Source organism: Pimephales promelas, chromosome 11, assembly GCF_988280905.1.
Source record: "Pimephales promelas chromosome 11, fPimPro1.hap1.1, whole genome shotgun sequence".
NCBI lineage: Eukaryota > Metazoa > Chordata > Actinopteri > Cypriniformes > Leuciscidae > Pimephales > Pimephales promelas.
In genome coordinates, this window is record NC_142779.1 from 2337501 (window position 1) to 2354728 (window position 17228).

Here is a 17228-nt window from a genome sequence, read left to right on the forward strand (position 1 = left end):
GTCCTCACTGATAAACAGGAAAAACTCATGGTAAATCAATAGTGTGCAGTCTATAACATACAGGATCTTAAAGGCATCATAAGCGCACTCCTGGGACAAAAACTGCTTCCAATGGTATAATAAACCCACTAAACTGTCCATCCTGTATACATTTCACAGAGATTTATACTGTATAAATTGCTTAATTGAGATTTTGTTCTAAAGAATTAGTTTGTACCAATGATGATAATAGACGTTTGTAATATATAAATAAATAAATATGTATGTTTTAATATATATATATAAATCATTATTATTATATATTAGAATATTATATTATTTTTATATTTTTAATCTATTAAAATATTATATATTTAATATTTAATAATATTAGGAATGCATAAACACATATATACATATATATTATTATATACATACACACATATATATATACATATATATATATATATATATAAATGTATACAATATACACACACACACACACATAAATATATATACATATATATATATATATATATATATATATATATAAAATCATTATTATTATATATTACAATATTATATTATTTTTATATTTTTAATATATTAAAATATTATATATTTAATATTTATTAATATTAGGAATGCATAAACACATATATACATATATATTATTATTATATACATATACACATATATATATAACATACATAAATATGTAAAACATGACAATAAATACAACAATAAATACAAATTGGTTTATTAATAAATTATTTACAAAATACAGGTGAAAATTTAAATATATTATTATATATTAACTAAACATAATATTTCATATTATAAATACTAATAGTACTTCATAAATAAATATTTGTTTTTAATGAATTATTTGAAAAAATAAAATAAAACATTATTATTGTACAATGTTATTAAAATATTCTGAAATGTTTTTAAAATACCATAAATGTGCTGTACGGACGTCTTTGCCCACTGCGCCGCGTCTCGCTCTTCTAGCAGTATTATTACGTCACTAAAATGTGGATTAGAAAAGGTCTACAGGGACTGAGGGCGGCTTTGAGTCACGTTATTTATGGGAAATGGGATCCAAGAAGCTACGACAGCCTAGACGGCCTCTGAAAGCCAAATACTAACAGACTTGAGTGAGTTTAACTGGCCTGGGCATTGACAAGAGCCAAGAACATAGATCAGGACCAGCGCCAAGAGGGACACTAGACCCGCACCGGTCATCGATATCACCCCAGAGAAACCATATAAGAAGATTATGATGCTTCAGAAGCCACAGATTTCATCAGGCCCAGTTCTTCACAGGTAGTCGTGAACATATGTACAGGAAGAAGACGGAAACGTTTAATTACAGATACTTTCTGATAAAACACTAAGCCTGAATTTCCCCAAAGAATAGTCATTTAAGGAATAATTAGATCGTTTCCCAGAGATAAAACACCACAACTGGAAGCACTCGCTTCTCCAGGCGAGAGAGGAGAAGAATTAGCATGTTTGCATTCAAAAGGACCGAGATGAGAAGATAGACATCGGAATGAAAGTATCCTGAAGACACATTAAAAAGAAGAACAGGAATAGAGCATCATGGGAGGTTTGGTTGCTAGTTTAAATTCTCAAATTAAACAAACGTTTGAAGTCTTTTATGACAATTTTATTACCTCAATATAAATATATTATGAATTTCGGTGCTTAGAAACAGTGTAATATGACAAATAAAATCGTATTTATCATATTGCAATGTTTCTAAGCACTGAAATTCATAATATATATATTGAGGTAATAAAATTGTCATATTTTACTCACCCTCAAGTCGTTTCAAACCAGTATGAGTTTCTTTCTATCTAACACAAAAGAAGATATTTTGAAGAATGTCGGGAGCTGGGGTTAGGTGTCTCTCTCACACACACACACACACAGCTGAGGTTAGGCGTATTGCTCATGGACACCTCGACACTTGGAACTGGGGATTGAACCACCAACCTTCCGGTTTGTAGACACCATACATGAACCACTGAGCCACTGCCGCCCATTGATAGTAGTATGATTATAGAGCACGACCGATATATCGGCAGACCGATATTATCGGCCGATATTAGGCATTTTCCAAACTATCGCTACAATAATAAATTAAACAAAAATAAAATAAAAACGGACGAAACACGCTTGAACCATGTCATGAGTGTTGGAGTTGTATAGTTTGTCCACAAGAGGGCACTCTACACCGTTCCTGTTGGCAACACTCGTTGAGTTGGTCACGATACATACATTGCTTGAATAACATTTAAAAGAACATCCGCATCAGTTCTCTTAAGTCAAATAAGCATGACAAAATTCGTGACTATCATGTCCAGTTTTGTTGCTGTTAAATAAGCCGAGAGTGAAGCGGAATCAGCTAGTAATAGTTACGTTTCGTTGACTAACTGTCCTTTTAACTTTTGAAAATGTGACTGAAGTATTTCTTTAATAGCGCATGACAGTTATAGCAATGAGACGCATCATCTCTCCTCGGCCTGTTATATTGAAAATGTATGTTTTACAATTTGCAGTATGACGTTATCCATTGCTAAATTATGGCTCATCATAGATTAGCTAACCACAAAGCTAGCTAACGCCCCTATCATCAGTCTGTTCTAACAATAAACGAAACAAGTTTCTTTTTAAATGCATTATCATATTATTTTAGTTAAAACTCATAAATAATGTAAGGGAAATCTGTTAATGTTTTGTTGCGCGTTTCTGAAAAAAAAAAAAAAAAAAAAAAAAAAAAACGGCCGATATATCGGAATATCGTATTTTAAAACCCAAAAATATTTGTATCGGTATTAGGGCTGTTGGAACGAATTCCGAAATTCGAATATAATTCGAATATTAAAAAAATCAATACTATTCGAATGCTAAAGTTACTATTCCAATATTGCTTTTATATATATTTAAAAATAAATATATACTTCCGAAGTGACCAGGTGTAAACGGCCCCTTATCGCTTTCTTATTAACAATAGGAGAGCGCGGGACTAGCTTTCGCGTGGCACATTCGCAAGGTCTCGTTCACTCCCTCTCTGCCATGCACGCGCGGGATTCCGGGAGATTTTAACTAATTTGCGGCCATCAGGGAGACGCTATCAATATGCGGGAGAATCCTGGAACTTTCGACGCGATATGACGATCACATCACCTCAGATCTGAGCCCCTATTCATCAAGCAAACGCGCCGCAATCTATCGCAAATCAAAGTGAAAGTAAGTCGCAGACGCTTAACACGACCATCTTCATTAAAAGTAAAGGAATGAAATGATATGAACAGGGCTGTTGCCGCTCTCTCTTATTGCTGTCTTTGCTGATTTTGAAATTAGCCGATGATCAATAAAATGCAGCTCAAATCTGTTGCTTTCGGTGACGTGCACTTCATCTGTATATAGCGCGGGAATTGAAGATCGGATTTATATCTGTTTTGTAAAACACATTTATGTGACCAGGTGTAAATGGAATCGTTTTGATAAATCAGATCTGAGAAAACGCATGAAGTGGCCAAGTGTAAACAGTCCCTAAATGTTTATTGTAGTAATTTTAGATGTCCCTCCAGTGGGCCGAACGTGTAACAACAACCACAGGCTATAGTGGCATTGACGATCCATAAGAATGTGTAATGTCGTAAATATTAATAATAGGATAAATTTGAGCATTTACTATTCGAATATTGCATAAAATAAGGAATGGAATTCGAATAGTATTAAAGAGGAAGATTGACAGCCCTAATCGGTATCGGCTTTCAAAATCCTTTATCGGTCGGGCTCTATATGGTAGGATAGTTAAAGTAGAAGAATGCTCTTACCTCAAGTCTTTGTACGATCTCTCTAATGTCCTCTCCACAGTTGTCGTGTGCGGAAAACATCACGCACTCTCCGCGCTCATAGAAGATCTTGATGCTCATGACGCCGGAAGACCAACCGATGACATCCCGACAGGAGCAGTTAAAAATCACATTCTTGGACTCCTCCTCGATCAGCACGATGAACTCGTTGGAGATCCCCAGCAGGCACTCCACGTCCGCAGACTGTCCGAAGTCCCGCGCCACCACGCTCCAGGTGACGGCCCCCACGCTGTGCAGATGCGCGTCCTTCCGCGGCTTCACGCGCTCCTTCTTCTTGGCGCCCAGCGTGATGAAGCTGAACTTCACCGCGGAGTCCACCGTCGCGGTGCTCACGAAGTTCTCCGCGAGGTCCTTGAGATACTCCTGCCGCGTGCGGGTCGCCATGGCACGAAACTTCTCGGATTTGTGCGCCGCGTTCTCCCCGTTGATCACCTTAGCCAGCAGGAAGTCCCTGAAGACGGCGGACTTGGGAAAGGTCACGGCTTTGGGAATGGGAGGGCCGAACGGAGGCACGTCTTTCGATCTGGAAACTGCAACACTGCAAAGAGAGATTGGAGCGTGTGGTGTAGCTAATGCAATTCAAGATGCACTTCACGGATACAAAAACATTTAGAAGAGAAAGCAAAACTCATCATTTCTCTCTTCAGTGAACTCCAAAAATAACACAACATTAAAGTAGTCCATATGACTTATGGCTAAACTTCATTTTCTGAAGTCACACAATTTTTCTGATTAACCGATTGAAATATATACTGTCATTTAGTGAATACGCAAGGACATATTCACATTTTCAGACTTTTATGCTGCACTTTTTTTTATGCTGAAAGCTTTTCTTTTTATATTCAGTTATATTAGATTCAGTTTGGGTAATTTTGTTATGTGCTTTTGTCATTTACATTATTATTTTTAAACATGTCTGTATTTATATATATTTTAAATGTATATATTTATGTATATTTCAGTTGTAGTTTTAGTGATTTTAGTGCTTCAACTTATGTCACATAGTCGCCATGGAAACATTTCTAAATTAACATTAAGTTAACATTTTTCATCTAATTTTTATATTGAAATAAATTTCAGCTTGAGAAAGTATGTTGTGCTTTTGTCATTTTTATTAGTTTAATTTAACAAATTGCTTTAAATAAGAGTTTTGCCCCCCAAAAGATGACATCATTCCAGTTCAATTCAGCTAATACGTACTAAAAGAAACTCCAATGAATAAAAAATAAAACAAATTACATTTTTAATCCTTGCCAAGTGCCAAATAAGAGTAAAATAAATAAATATATTTATAAATAATAATAATCAAATACATCTTATGTTACAAAAAATACCACTAAATACATTTTTACTTATTCTAATTTTGTTTTCATCTAACTTTAGAGGGTGTGGCAAAAAGTTCACGACATTTCTAGGTGTTTAAAGTTTTTCATCTAATATTTATATTTTTTTTAATATAAAATTGTATTATTTTTTAATTGTTTTAGCTCTAGTTAAGATCAACTTTACTTCGTTGCGCAAAGCTACAGTAGCCTATGACTTCAGAAGACTTATAATAGGAGTCATATTGACTTTTTATTATATTAACAATATTATCATATTGTTTTTAAATTACTTTTACATGTTTTACCCCTTTTCTGGCTTTAGACACTGGTTACTGCAGGTTCATTACATGGGAAAGCACTCAAACCATCTTTAAAAATGTCTGATGTGTGCCATGGATAAGAGAAAGCTGTTTGGAACGACACGTGGATGATTAATTTAATTGCAATACTGCGTTTAAAAAGAAGATTCAAAATTACAGGCAAGCATTTAGACACATTATTGATTCCAGCATTTCATGTTCAAACTGCAATTCTAAAGTTTCCTTGATGCTTTTCTCTTCAAAGTAACAGACATCAATTGCAAATACAATCACTTCATTTCTCTTAATAGCCATCAAAGTAAATGAAAGGCATGGTTGTGTGCGCTTCACTTGCCTGTAGCAGACATTCTCAGTGCACGGATTGTGAACTTTAACGATGACGAACACATGCTGGAAATGGGACCGGATGTTTTTGGGTGTGAAGGGCAAGGCACCGGGCTCCTGAAACACGATGGTGACGATGTCATTTCCTATGTGCCTCTTTCTGAGCAACTGGTGAGAGAAGAGAACAAACAAAGGTGAATGGACTTGTCCATGTTCAATGAACAGTTCAAACACCATCATGAACAGGAAGTGAGGGTTTCGGAAATGTGAAACATCAGCCCTGAAACAATGACATATCAATCCAGTTCATATGTACTAAATACAACTCAAACACATTTTAAATCTTTTTTTTTTTTGGTAATCAGGGTTCAAAATGAACACTTGCCAATTGCCAAATAAGAGTTAGTTAAATAAATAAACAATAATAATAATTTTATGTTGTTAAAAATATTGCATAATACCATTTCACAGCCTATAAAAGTATATACATAAAATGCATTTTCAACTAAAATTAGCAGGTGTGGCAAAACGTTCACGTTCATTTGCTGGACGGATTCCAGTCTGAGGAGGTTTGAAAAGAAACATTAAAAATATAAGAGAAATATTTGTTAAAAATGCAATGTGCCATCTGGTGTAATTTTGGTGCCATAAATGACACAGAAGACGCTGCAGATGCTGGGAAGACTATTTAAAATCTCTTAAGCTCATGCATAAGTATCTGATTCTGGATTTTTTTCTTTAGGACAGATATCTCAAAGATTCAATGGCGACAGAGTCAGGAACGTCATATATTCTGTTAACCCTGAGCCGCTCCATAGGGACGTCATATTAACTGTGTGCCCGCCTTCCTGTGAGTGGCCATGGGTTACAAACAGGATTATGTGTGAGACGGGAGGATGAGAAGATGAGAGGCTGAACTGTGCTGGAGTCTTCTGGAGGCTTACGGCCAAGGATTTATTTGCTAATCCTGCACAATCGAATAGAATTGAAGTTGGAGAAGAAAAAGACAGAAAATCTTCTAATCCTGCCAATCGACTGTCAGAGACAGAAGTGACAGTGATGCGGCCGGAGTGGCTCTACTACTGAGGTTATTGCATTTGATAGACTATAAACCTATTCTGATATTTAAAAAACATATCAAATATATTTAGTGAGATTACATTTAATGCATTTACCAAATCTGACAATTGTAACTGGAAATCAAATCCCGATTTTTAACAAAAGTGACAAAATTCTATTGAATTCCATCTTTGTCACATATTTTTTTGTTTTCTTCCCCAAAAAAATGCATATGCACACACTTTTTAAATATATAAAATAAAGAAAATAAAAAAGAAATCCTAATATACCGTACACAGTTCAGAAAAGTTTGAAATAATTAGACGTTCAAAACCTGAGACGAAAACTCTCAATAAACATTTTAAAAAAAAATCATCATATTTATAAATGTTTATGTATTCAGATTTAAGTTTATAGTCACAGATTAAAATCTATATATTTAATTTATAAATAATTATTTGGATTTAAACTATATTCATAAGTTCTACTTTAACTTAACATCGGATGGATGGAGGGACGGATGGACAAACGGATGGATGGATTGGATTGGTTTGGGATGGATTGAGATAGATGGATGGATGGATGGATGGATGGATTGGGATGGATGTATTGGGATGGATGGATGGATGGATTAAGATGGATGGATGGATTGAGATGGATGGATGGGTTGAGATGGATGGATGGGTTGAGATGGATGGATGGGTTGAGATGGATGGATGGATGGATGGATGGGTTGAGATGGATGGATGGATGGATTGGGATGGATGGATTGAGATGGATGGATGGATGGATTGGGATGGATGGATGTATTGAGATGGATGGATGGATGGATGGATTGGGATGGATGGATGGATTGAGATGGATGGATGGGTTGAGATGGATGGATGGGTTGAGATGGATGGATGAATGGATGGATTGGTTGAGATGGATGGATGGATTGGGATGGATGGATGGATGGGTTGAGATGGATGAATGGATGGATGGATTGGGATGGATGGATGGATTCAGATGGATGGATGGATGGATGGATTGGGATGGATGGATGGATTCAGATGGATGGATGGATGGATGGATTGGGATGGATGGATGGATGGATTGGGATGGATGGATGGATTGGGATGGATGGATGGATGGATTCAGATGGATGGATGGGTTGAGATGGATGGATGGATGGATGGATTGGGATGGATGGATGGATTGAGATGGATGGATGGATTGAGATGGATGGATGGGTTGAGATGGATGGATGGGTTGAGATGGATGGATGAATGGATGGATTGGTTGAGATGGATGGATGGATTGGGATGGATGGATGGATGGGTTGAGATGGATGAATAGATGGATGGATTGGGATGGATGGATGGATTCAGATGGATGGATGGATGGATGGATTGGGATGGATGGATGGATTCAGATGGATGGATGGATGGATGGATTGGGATGGATGGATGGATGGATTGGGATGGATGGATGGATTGGGATGGATGGATGGATGGATTCAGATGGATGGATGGGTTGAGATGGATGGATGGATGGATGGATTGGGATGGATGGATGGATTGAGATGGATGGATGGATTGAGATGGATGGATGGGTTGAGATGGATGGATGGGTTGAGATGGATGGATGAATGGATGGATTGGTTGAGATGGATGGATGGATTGGGATGGATGGATGGATGGGTTGAGATGGATGAATGGATGGATGGATTGGGATGGATGGATGGATTCAGATGGATGGATGGATGGATGGATTGGGATGGATGGATGGATTCAGATGGATGGATGGATGGATGGATTGGGATGGATGGATGGATGGATTGGGATGGATGGATGGATTGGGATGGATGGATGGATGGATTCAGATGGATGGATGGGTTGAGATGGATGGATGGATTGGGATGGATATTATTTAACAAGTCGTTAAAGAGAACATATCAGTCCAGTCAACATACCAGTCATTATAACACAATAAAAGAAATCGGGGTAATCAGAACCCCTATGTGAAGACATTAGCCAATCACAAGAGAGCTCATTAGCATAAAGAGGACGAAACACACACCTGCTGCCTGTTGTTGGGTGTGTAGGGCAGAAGCGTGGACACGTGGAACATCAGCTCATAGTCCTTGTAGGTCGTGTAGAGCGAGTGAGTGCCGGTGGAGTCCGCTGTAATGGAGGACAGTTGTCAACAACACTTCTTGTGTTTGAGACACAAGGGAACAAAGACAGCAGAAACAAGACGCCACATTTTTCTCTGCTGACTTAATTGGTTTTTACTTGACCTGACACACACACACACACACAATCCCCAGCCACATCCAAATACACCCTTTCTGGAAACCGATCACATATAATGATTGGTTTGTAATTTCAACTCATAACTTCTTCATCAAAAGCCGTTCTTTCAATTTCAACAAAATCATCTATGTTAAAATACATGTATAAATATACATAAATATAAATACACACACATGCATGCATGCATATATTTAAGAAATATTTGCATGTATACACTGCATATATATTTATATAAAAATATACTATTTTGTGTATTAATAAAAATGTTCTCAAATATATAAAATGCATGAGTGTATGCATTTTTATATACAAAAATAATTACACACACATATATTTTTATGTAAACACTAAACACAAACTTTATTTTGGATGCGATTAATTGGAGCCCAGCCCAAATATATATTTATATATATATATATACAAATGCATAATATGTCATATGTAGACAGGGTCAGCATGCACACATACTCTTGTTGTCCAGCTGTGCTCTATACTTGCTGAAGCCCTTCAGTCGGACTCTCTGACCGAGCAGATCCAGGAACTCGTCCAGCGCCGGCCCGGCGTTCTCGTTATTGTACATCTCCTCCTCTGTGCTCTGCCCCGCTCTACAGTACAGGACCCCCACTTTGTGCTGGAAACTCAGCTGCAACACAAACACACACATATTACATTTATCACTGATCGGATATCAATAAACTCAACCCAGTTATTAATTGAAGTTGCACTTTATTTTAAGGTGGTGTTAAGTTATATTAATTAACTACATGCACTAACTTTAGGGTTAGGTTTAGGTTAGTTACTTGTAATTATGCATGTGATTACTGTAGAAAGTACACGTAGTATTATATTATGTTACATTATATAAAATATCTGTATTAAATGTTTTATATAAAAAATATAAAACATTTATATTTTCAATATGACCGTATCTGAATACTTTTATATATTTTTTTAATTTATTTTACAATTTTATATATATATATATATATATATATATATATATATACACACACACACATTACACATAACAATATATATTATAATTGTGGACATAAAAGTTAAGCTTAAGCTCAAGAAATGAGAATATACTATATTATATATCAGTATTAAATATTTTAAATTGAAAAAAAAAATACAATACATATAATTTTATTTCATATTAACATAATATATTATATTTAGTATATATTTAATCTGTATATTTTGAATAATTTTCTACTTAATTATTGTTTTAAAGTATGTATATTATTAATATTTATAATACATTTAATTATTTCTCTATACATTTTTAAAATATTTTTATATTTGCATATTTTTTTTATTAAAATACTTTATTATTGGTAAAAAGCCCTTATGTATAATGCATTTTAAAAGGTATTCATAATGTTTATTATAATGCATTACATCTTTTCATAAATAATCGTAACCCAAGTTAAAATGCATTATAATATTTGCAGATTCTGCTACATCTGAAATTTGACATGTATTTTAATATATAATACTTTTTTAATGAATGAATAGATAAGTATTGTGCTAACAAAAGACAATACAGTGCATTTCAAGGCATAATTAATGCATGATAAATCCTTCTATAGTGCATTATATATATGAATGGTTTACTGTTGTATTATTAAGTGGGCATCTTACTAGGGTTTGTAACAGAACATTTGTCTTCTTGATGCTGTTGGAATGGAAGCATGCGCGTGACATCATCACTGTCGGCTCACATGACTTCTCGTGCTAAATTTTCCCCTCTGTGTGTTTGACTCCTGCAAGCATTTTATGTTTTCTCACCACTTGCTTTGTCTAAAAACCCGCCTGTTGGCCGTATACCAACCCATTCAGAATGTGTCAGCGATCTGGATGTCGTCATTTACCTCTTTTACAACTCAAGTTTACTGCACTTATCCCAGTGTGTGTGTGTGTGTGTGTGTGTGTCCTTTCTAAAGCCAAGTAGGGCATCTCCTCTGAACTGCATTAGCGCTGCTCGAGTAGATGCCGTGGAAGTCACTGGCTGTTCCTAATCCAAAACAGTCGGATGAAGGTTTCAGAGAACAAGGTCGCCATGACAACAGCATGGTTTCCAAGCTGGGAATACTTGACCCGCGTAAGAGAGTGGAGCCTGATTTCCGAGCGCTGAAATATCAGCCGTTTCCCTGCGCCTCATCAGACCCGTTCAGCTCATCTGAACTGGGTTACGGATGCGTAAGGAACGCGTCGCTGCGAGGACAGGGTTTCTCATGGCATTTCACCACGTCTTACTGAGGGATTGGGACTATTGAAGAGACTTCAGTCACAACTCATTTCCCATCAAATGAAATGCTATAATTTAGTGTTTGAATCCAGATTGACTGGCTAACAGTGGTTTTATGTATATTTTAGTCACTTGTCAGCTAATGGTCAGACTTTTGGCTGTTGGGATCTGCTTATCTACTTATATTCTGCTTAAGCTGTAGAATAAAAGTATAAAATACAGTATAAAAGTGCAGAAAGTATTTCAACTAGATTACAGATTACAGTTCATCCATGATAATGTATATCTCTTTACTTGTTTTAAATGCCTCAAACCAATCTTGTAGTCATGAGTTAAAACGAAGACTTTAAAAAAAAATATATATATATATATATATATATATATATATATATATATATATATATATATATATATATTTAAAAAATAAATAAATAAAATTATAGACCATTTCACAAGATGTAAACAACACAGGTCCAGAAGCACTTCCAGTTTCAGTTTTTTTAACACAACATAAAAGCTGGGATAAAATACAACCAACAGAACATATAAAACTGAATCAAAAAGTTAAACAAACATCTTTAAGATGTTTTCTTTACATGTGAAATAAAGAAAACAGTTACAAACTGTAACAGGAAGTGCTTCTGGACCAGTGTTGTTTACATCTTGTGAAATGGTCTATATGAAAACCAGTGAAATTTTGCATTGGCAACTAACTGAAATAATTAATACTTCAATTAAAAATGTTGAAGTACCAAAACTGCTAAATAGTACAATTTTAAATATTTCGGAAAGAAAATAAACAAGAAAAGAGCTTAAAATCAAACTAAATTTAAAATGAAACTGGAAAATATATATATATATAAAAATGCTAATTCAAAATAGTAGTAAGAACTAGCCTCAAACTAATTATTCGGCTGTTGTTGTTTGAGAAACTCGTTTGTAAATGCGGTTGTTTTTGTACGTAAATGACACATTTCACTTGTCAGAACTTGAAGTGATCCCACAGTCTTCTGTTGAGTTTACAGTAATCCCATCCAATCCCACAATTTCCATAATGATTATTAAATCCTCATGAATAGCACGTCTCCAGTAGTGATCGTTGAATCGGTCTGAACTGATGACTGAGCTCTTCTGAAGGGACTGGAGTGTCATGTACCCGAAAATAAATGTGCATTAATGACTTCATCTGTGTTAATTACATTAATGCGATTAATCGCAATTTAATCGTTTGACAGCACTAAATATAATAATATAATTTCTTAAGCTTAACTTCAGAACTCATGGTAGGTCTCGTCTTAAAACGTTGCTAACGCTCAACGGGAAACATGAGATCTTCACTTGCGGATCCCTACTGTTGTGCTCTACACTGATAAAAATGATTTTGTGGTGAAGTAAATACTACAGAAAAAAAAAAACAATTTAATTTACATGAAAAAGGTTAGTTCAGGCAAGAATTTAAAAAAAATAGTAAAGAAAATAAGTAAATCGTGTAGAAATGAAAGCGTAAATATCAACATTATAAGTTTAAGTAAAATTACTCAACTTTTCTGATACTGGTGTTCCCATCATGCACTGGGCCATGAATAATTAATGAGGTTGATTTTTCACTGTTTTCCAGCTGTATTTACACTATTTTATCATTACTTTTGTTGTTAGGATTAGTAATTTGCCATTTTGTGACATTTGGAGTTCATTTTCTACTTAAAATGACACATTCTTAAACAGTGTGGTCTAATTCAATGTTATATTGTATGAGTGAAATGTTGTATTAAGAAAAAATTAAATTAAATACAATAGATATTACGGTAACACTTTACAGTAAGGGTACATGAATTATCATGAATTCATGTATAAATTAATGCATGAATTATGCATTCATTCATGCATTATTTCTCATAAATCATCAGGAACTAACACAAGTTCAACGTTTTACATGAATGAACAACACCTTAATTAAAACATTAACTAAGATATGCACATCACCATGAATTATGATTTATTACGCATGATCATGATGTTTTCTTTGTTCTTTGTCTAGGTCAGTGACCTAGTCACCACTTTAGTTAAGGGGCCACACACATGATGAAGTCATTAATAGATTAATGCTTAGTTAATGATGACTATTAGACAGACACCATAATAGACCAATCACAGCTTATAGCACACACATTCTGTCAATCAAATACAGAAGTCATCATTAACTAAGCATTATCTATCAATGACGTCATCATGTGTGTGGCCCCTTAACTGAAGTGGTGACTAGGTCCTTTGAAACACTGATGAACAATGTACTATTGAAAGGTGGCATAAATGTGAACAAAGAAAACATCATGATCATGCGTAATAAATCATAATTCATGATGATGTGCTCAATGTTTTAATTAAGGTGTTGTTCTCTCATGAAGTCATGAATGAAAAATGTTGAACTTGTGTTAGTTCCTGATGATTCATGAGATATTAATTTATGAATGAATGCATAATTCATGCGTTAACTTTACCCTAACTTTAACTTTTTGGTACCCTTACCGTAAAGTAGGGCTGGGTATTGAGACAAATTTCACAATTTGATTCGATTTCGATTCACAAGCTTGCAATTTGATTCGATTTCGATTACGATTCGATTCAATATCGATTATTTTGGATATCAGGTACAATAAATGGCATTTTTTCTCAAGGAAATCAAATCTTTTAACTAATGCTGTAAACTATGGGAGTCTAGTTGTAGCCAATAGACTTCATTAGCCTAATATGAAGGTAATAATGAATGAATCACTTAAATTACACTTTTATTTATTTTTATAATAAGAATATTATATGAAATATAAACATTTAAATGGTGGCTGTCATAAAAACTTGCCAGATTTATTCAAATATGAAGGTAATAATGAATGAATCACTTAAATTACACTTTTATTTATTTTTATAATAAGAAGATTATATGAAATATAAACATTTAAATGGTGGCTGTCATAAAAACTTGCCAGATTGATTCAAATATGCATTAAATATTGAAGAACATTAAGATTATAATGCATATGTAATATGGTGTATATATTTAGCAAAATGCTCCTCTCTAGAGTTATTTTTTTCTAGCTGACTAACGAGTTTATGTGGGTTTTCTGAGGTAAATATGACGATACATGACATTGATTACAAGCTGTTTAACTGACGTCTTTCCACGGTTGAAACGCTGATTGAGCGAATCAATGTGACATGATATGAATTTCGATAAGTTGTACTCTATCTTTTAACACACTTTCAGGCGCTCATTCGCGCTGTGACTGGTATTATTAAGCCGGAAGAGAGATCAGCGCTGCTGCTTCTCCAGAGCGATCTCACGCCACAGCGCCAAAACTCTATTTATGTTTTTGAATTTCTAAAGAAAATGGACGCAATTTGAAAATTGAGACTTTGCTTCATATCAATAGTAACAAAGGACAAAGATTATTGCGATTTTTTTTTTAAGCGCGCAGCCGCGATACAATCCCATTCATTCAAATGAAACAGGATGACTAATCGATTCTTGAGACTTAAAAATCGATATCGGTTCGTAAAAATGAGAATCGATTAATATCGAGAAATCGATATTTATTACCCAGCCCTACCGTAAAGTGTTACCGATATTACTTAATCTTATGTTATTTTCACTTAACTTAGTTAAGTATAGTTTACTTAATTATATGTGTCAAATTTACTCAAAAAATATCATTGCAAAAGCTTGCCTTGAAAAAATTAAGTAAATTTTACTTTGTTTTTTACAGTGTACAGCAAAGTTGTGTTTCTGCTAAGCCGCCGCTAACTCTACGCTTACACACAAGCGTAAGAGAAGAAAAGAGCAGGACATGGAATGAAAGAGTTCACTTCTCAATATCTGTCAGCATCAAGTGAGCAGTGAACCTTTCCCGCAGCAGCCCAAGGTAACGTGATACGCTTTGTTAGCCATGTGGGCGGCAGACTGGAGGTCTTTAGCACATTATGTGACATAGGTGTTGCTTTTCACACATTCTTCCCCAGAGGCCAAGACCACCATTCATCTCCAAACCAGATGATCTTCAGCAGACAGCTGAACATGCATGTGCTACAGGCAAATACACAAGACAAATACAGTTTTACCGTAAAGGCGATCTATGGGCTATATGCACACATACAGTAAGTTCCGCATTTGACGCAAGGATGCTCGTTTATTTCCGGTTGTGGAGATTAAAGCGGAGGAAAACCGAGGAAAACTTCAAAATTTGCCGTCCTCCCGTCATTGAAACGAAACGTACATACGTTTAGATGTAATTTTATATATAGTTATGTTTATTTAATATAATTTTAAAAAGAAGCATAAACACAACGAGGGGTGTCTGTTTTATCTGTTTTTGTGACTAACGTTTCTTTAGTATAACCATGGAGTATAAAATTCAATATAAATTCTCGGTATTGCATTGGACTCTACGATCGGCGGAAGTTATCGAGCGTCCTTAAACCTTCACCGGAAATACTGCCGTGCATAGAGCCCATTATGCCCCGTTTCAAAGTCTTGATTTTGTTTTTGGGGTCAAAAACACATTATTTTCCCAATAATCTCAAGTTGTTGCGAGTAACGCTCTGTTTAGTTCCTGTCTCTATGAAGCCCCTCCTTCTGAAAAGCACACTGTGCTCTGATTGGTCGGCTGGATCAGAGTGTTGTGAGTGGTCGAGCGCTTTGAGCATGTTTGGGAAATGTCCCGCCTCTTACCATAACTACACACTATAACTAACTCAACCAGGCCCCGCCCCTTTATCCTGCGCATTAATTATTATAATGAGGAATATTGTGACGTGTTCATTGCCTGAAGAAACTCAAGACTACAGTGGAGGCGTTTCATGAGTTCAGAAACACTGACACTGATTTTTTCAACATTACACACTAAAGAAAGATGTAAAAAAAGCATATTAGGTGCTTTTTAAAAGGTGAAGCGTGTAATTTTAGTGGCACTTACAGCTGCAAACGAAATTGCTCAATAACTAGATACTATTTCTGAAGGAAATTTGAGTGCTACCTGCCAAAACAAAACTTGATTTCTGAATTATAAACATACAGTAGTAAGCATGAACCGAATCATTATGCTGTTCCAACTGGTAGCAATTCAGCGCATGTTATCCAGATTTCGTATGCGAGGTCGTGTGCCAAACGGTGTAAACAGATGTTGAGTGAGTCACTTGGACTAACTAAGAGGGAAAACTACACAGGGTCTGCACTAAAACACAAGCCTTCTGGGACAAACCCTTATACGCTCCTGCAGAGACGCATGAAACTGTAATCAATAAAGTGCTTTTTCATCCAGCAATGGAATGTTGTTTCTTCTTTCTGTTTTCAATTTTTGTCACTTACTGTGTGAAGGAAAAACACCGTGGGAATGTTATGACAGCTTCAAGCGACAGGATTCATCGCCCGTGTCAATGACCCACAGTCTGACATTCATATGATTGGAGAGGAGAACTGAATCCCGACTGAAGGGCTTTTCTCCATTCTGTCACTGATGGAGGTCGGGTTCCTCTGGCTTGCTTAGTTGGAGACACTTAGGGCTTGGTATTGACAAAAATTTCACAATTCGATTCAATTTCGATTCACAAGCTTGCAATTAGATTCAATTCGGATTTCGATGACGATTCAATTCAATATTGATTATTTTGGATAACAGGTACAATACAAGGCAATTTTTCTTAAGGAAAACAAATCTCTTAAACTATGGGAGTCAGTTGTAGCCTATAGGCTTCATTAGCCTATACTATAATGTCGAAGGTAATAA

General features: G+C 35.3%; 1 protein-coding gene across 3 annotated transcripts in view; it reads right to left on the minus strand.

The window, feature by feature from the left end:
* The window catches only part of sipa1l2a (signal-induced proliferation-associated 1like 2, genome duplicate a), a 137423-nt gene that overhangs the window by 53470 nt on the left and 66725 nt on the right, over nt 1-17228 (minus strand). For all 3 annotated transcript variants that reach the window (XM_089116737.1, XM_089116738.1, XM_039659479.2), the window contains exons 5-8: nt 9666-9840; nt 8962-9065; nt 5852-6009; nt 3834-4410 (exon numbers count right to left, since the gene is read on the minus strand). In XM_089116737.1, coding sequence (XP_088972863.1) covers nt 3834-4410; nt 5852-6009; nt 8962-9065; nt 9666-9840 — 1014 coding nt within the window. The remainder of the gene's footprint in view (nt 1-3833; nt 4411-5851; nt 6010-8961; nt 9066-9665; nt 9841-17228) is intronic.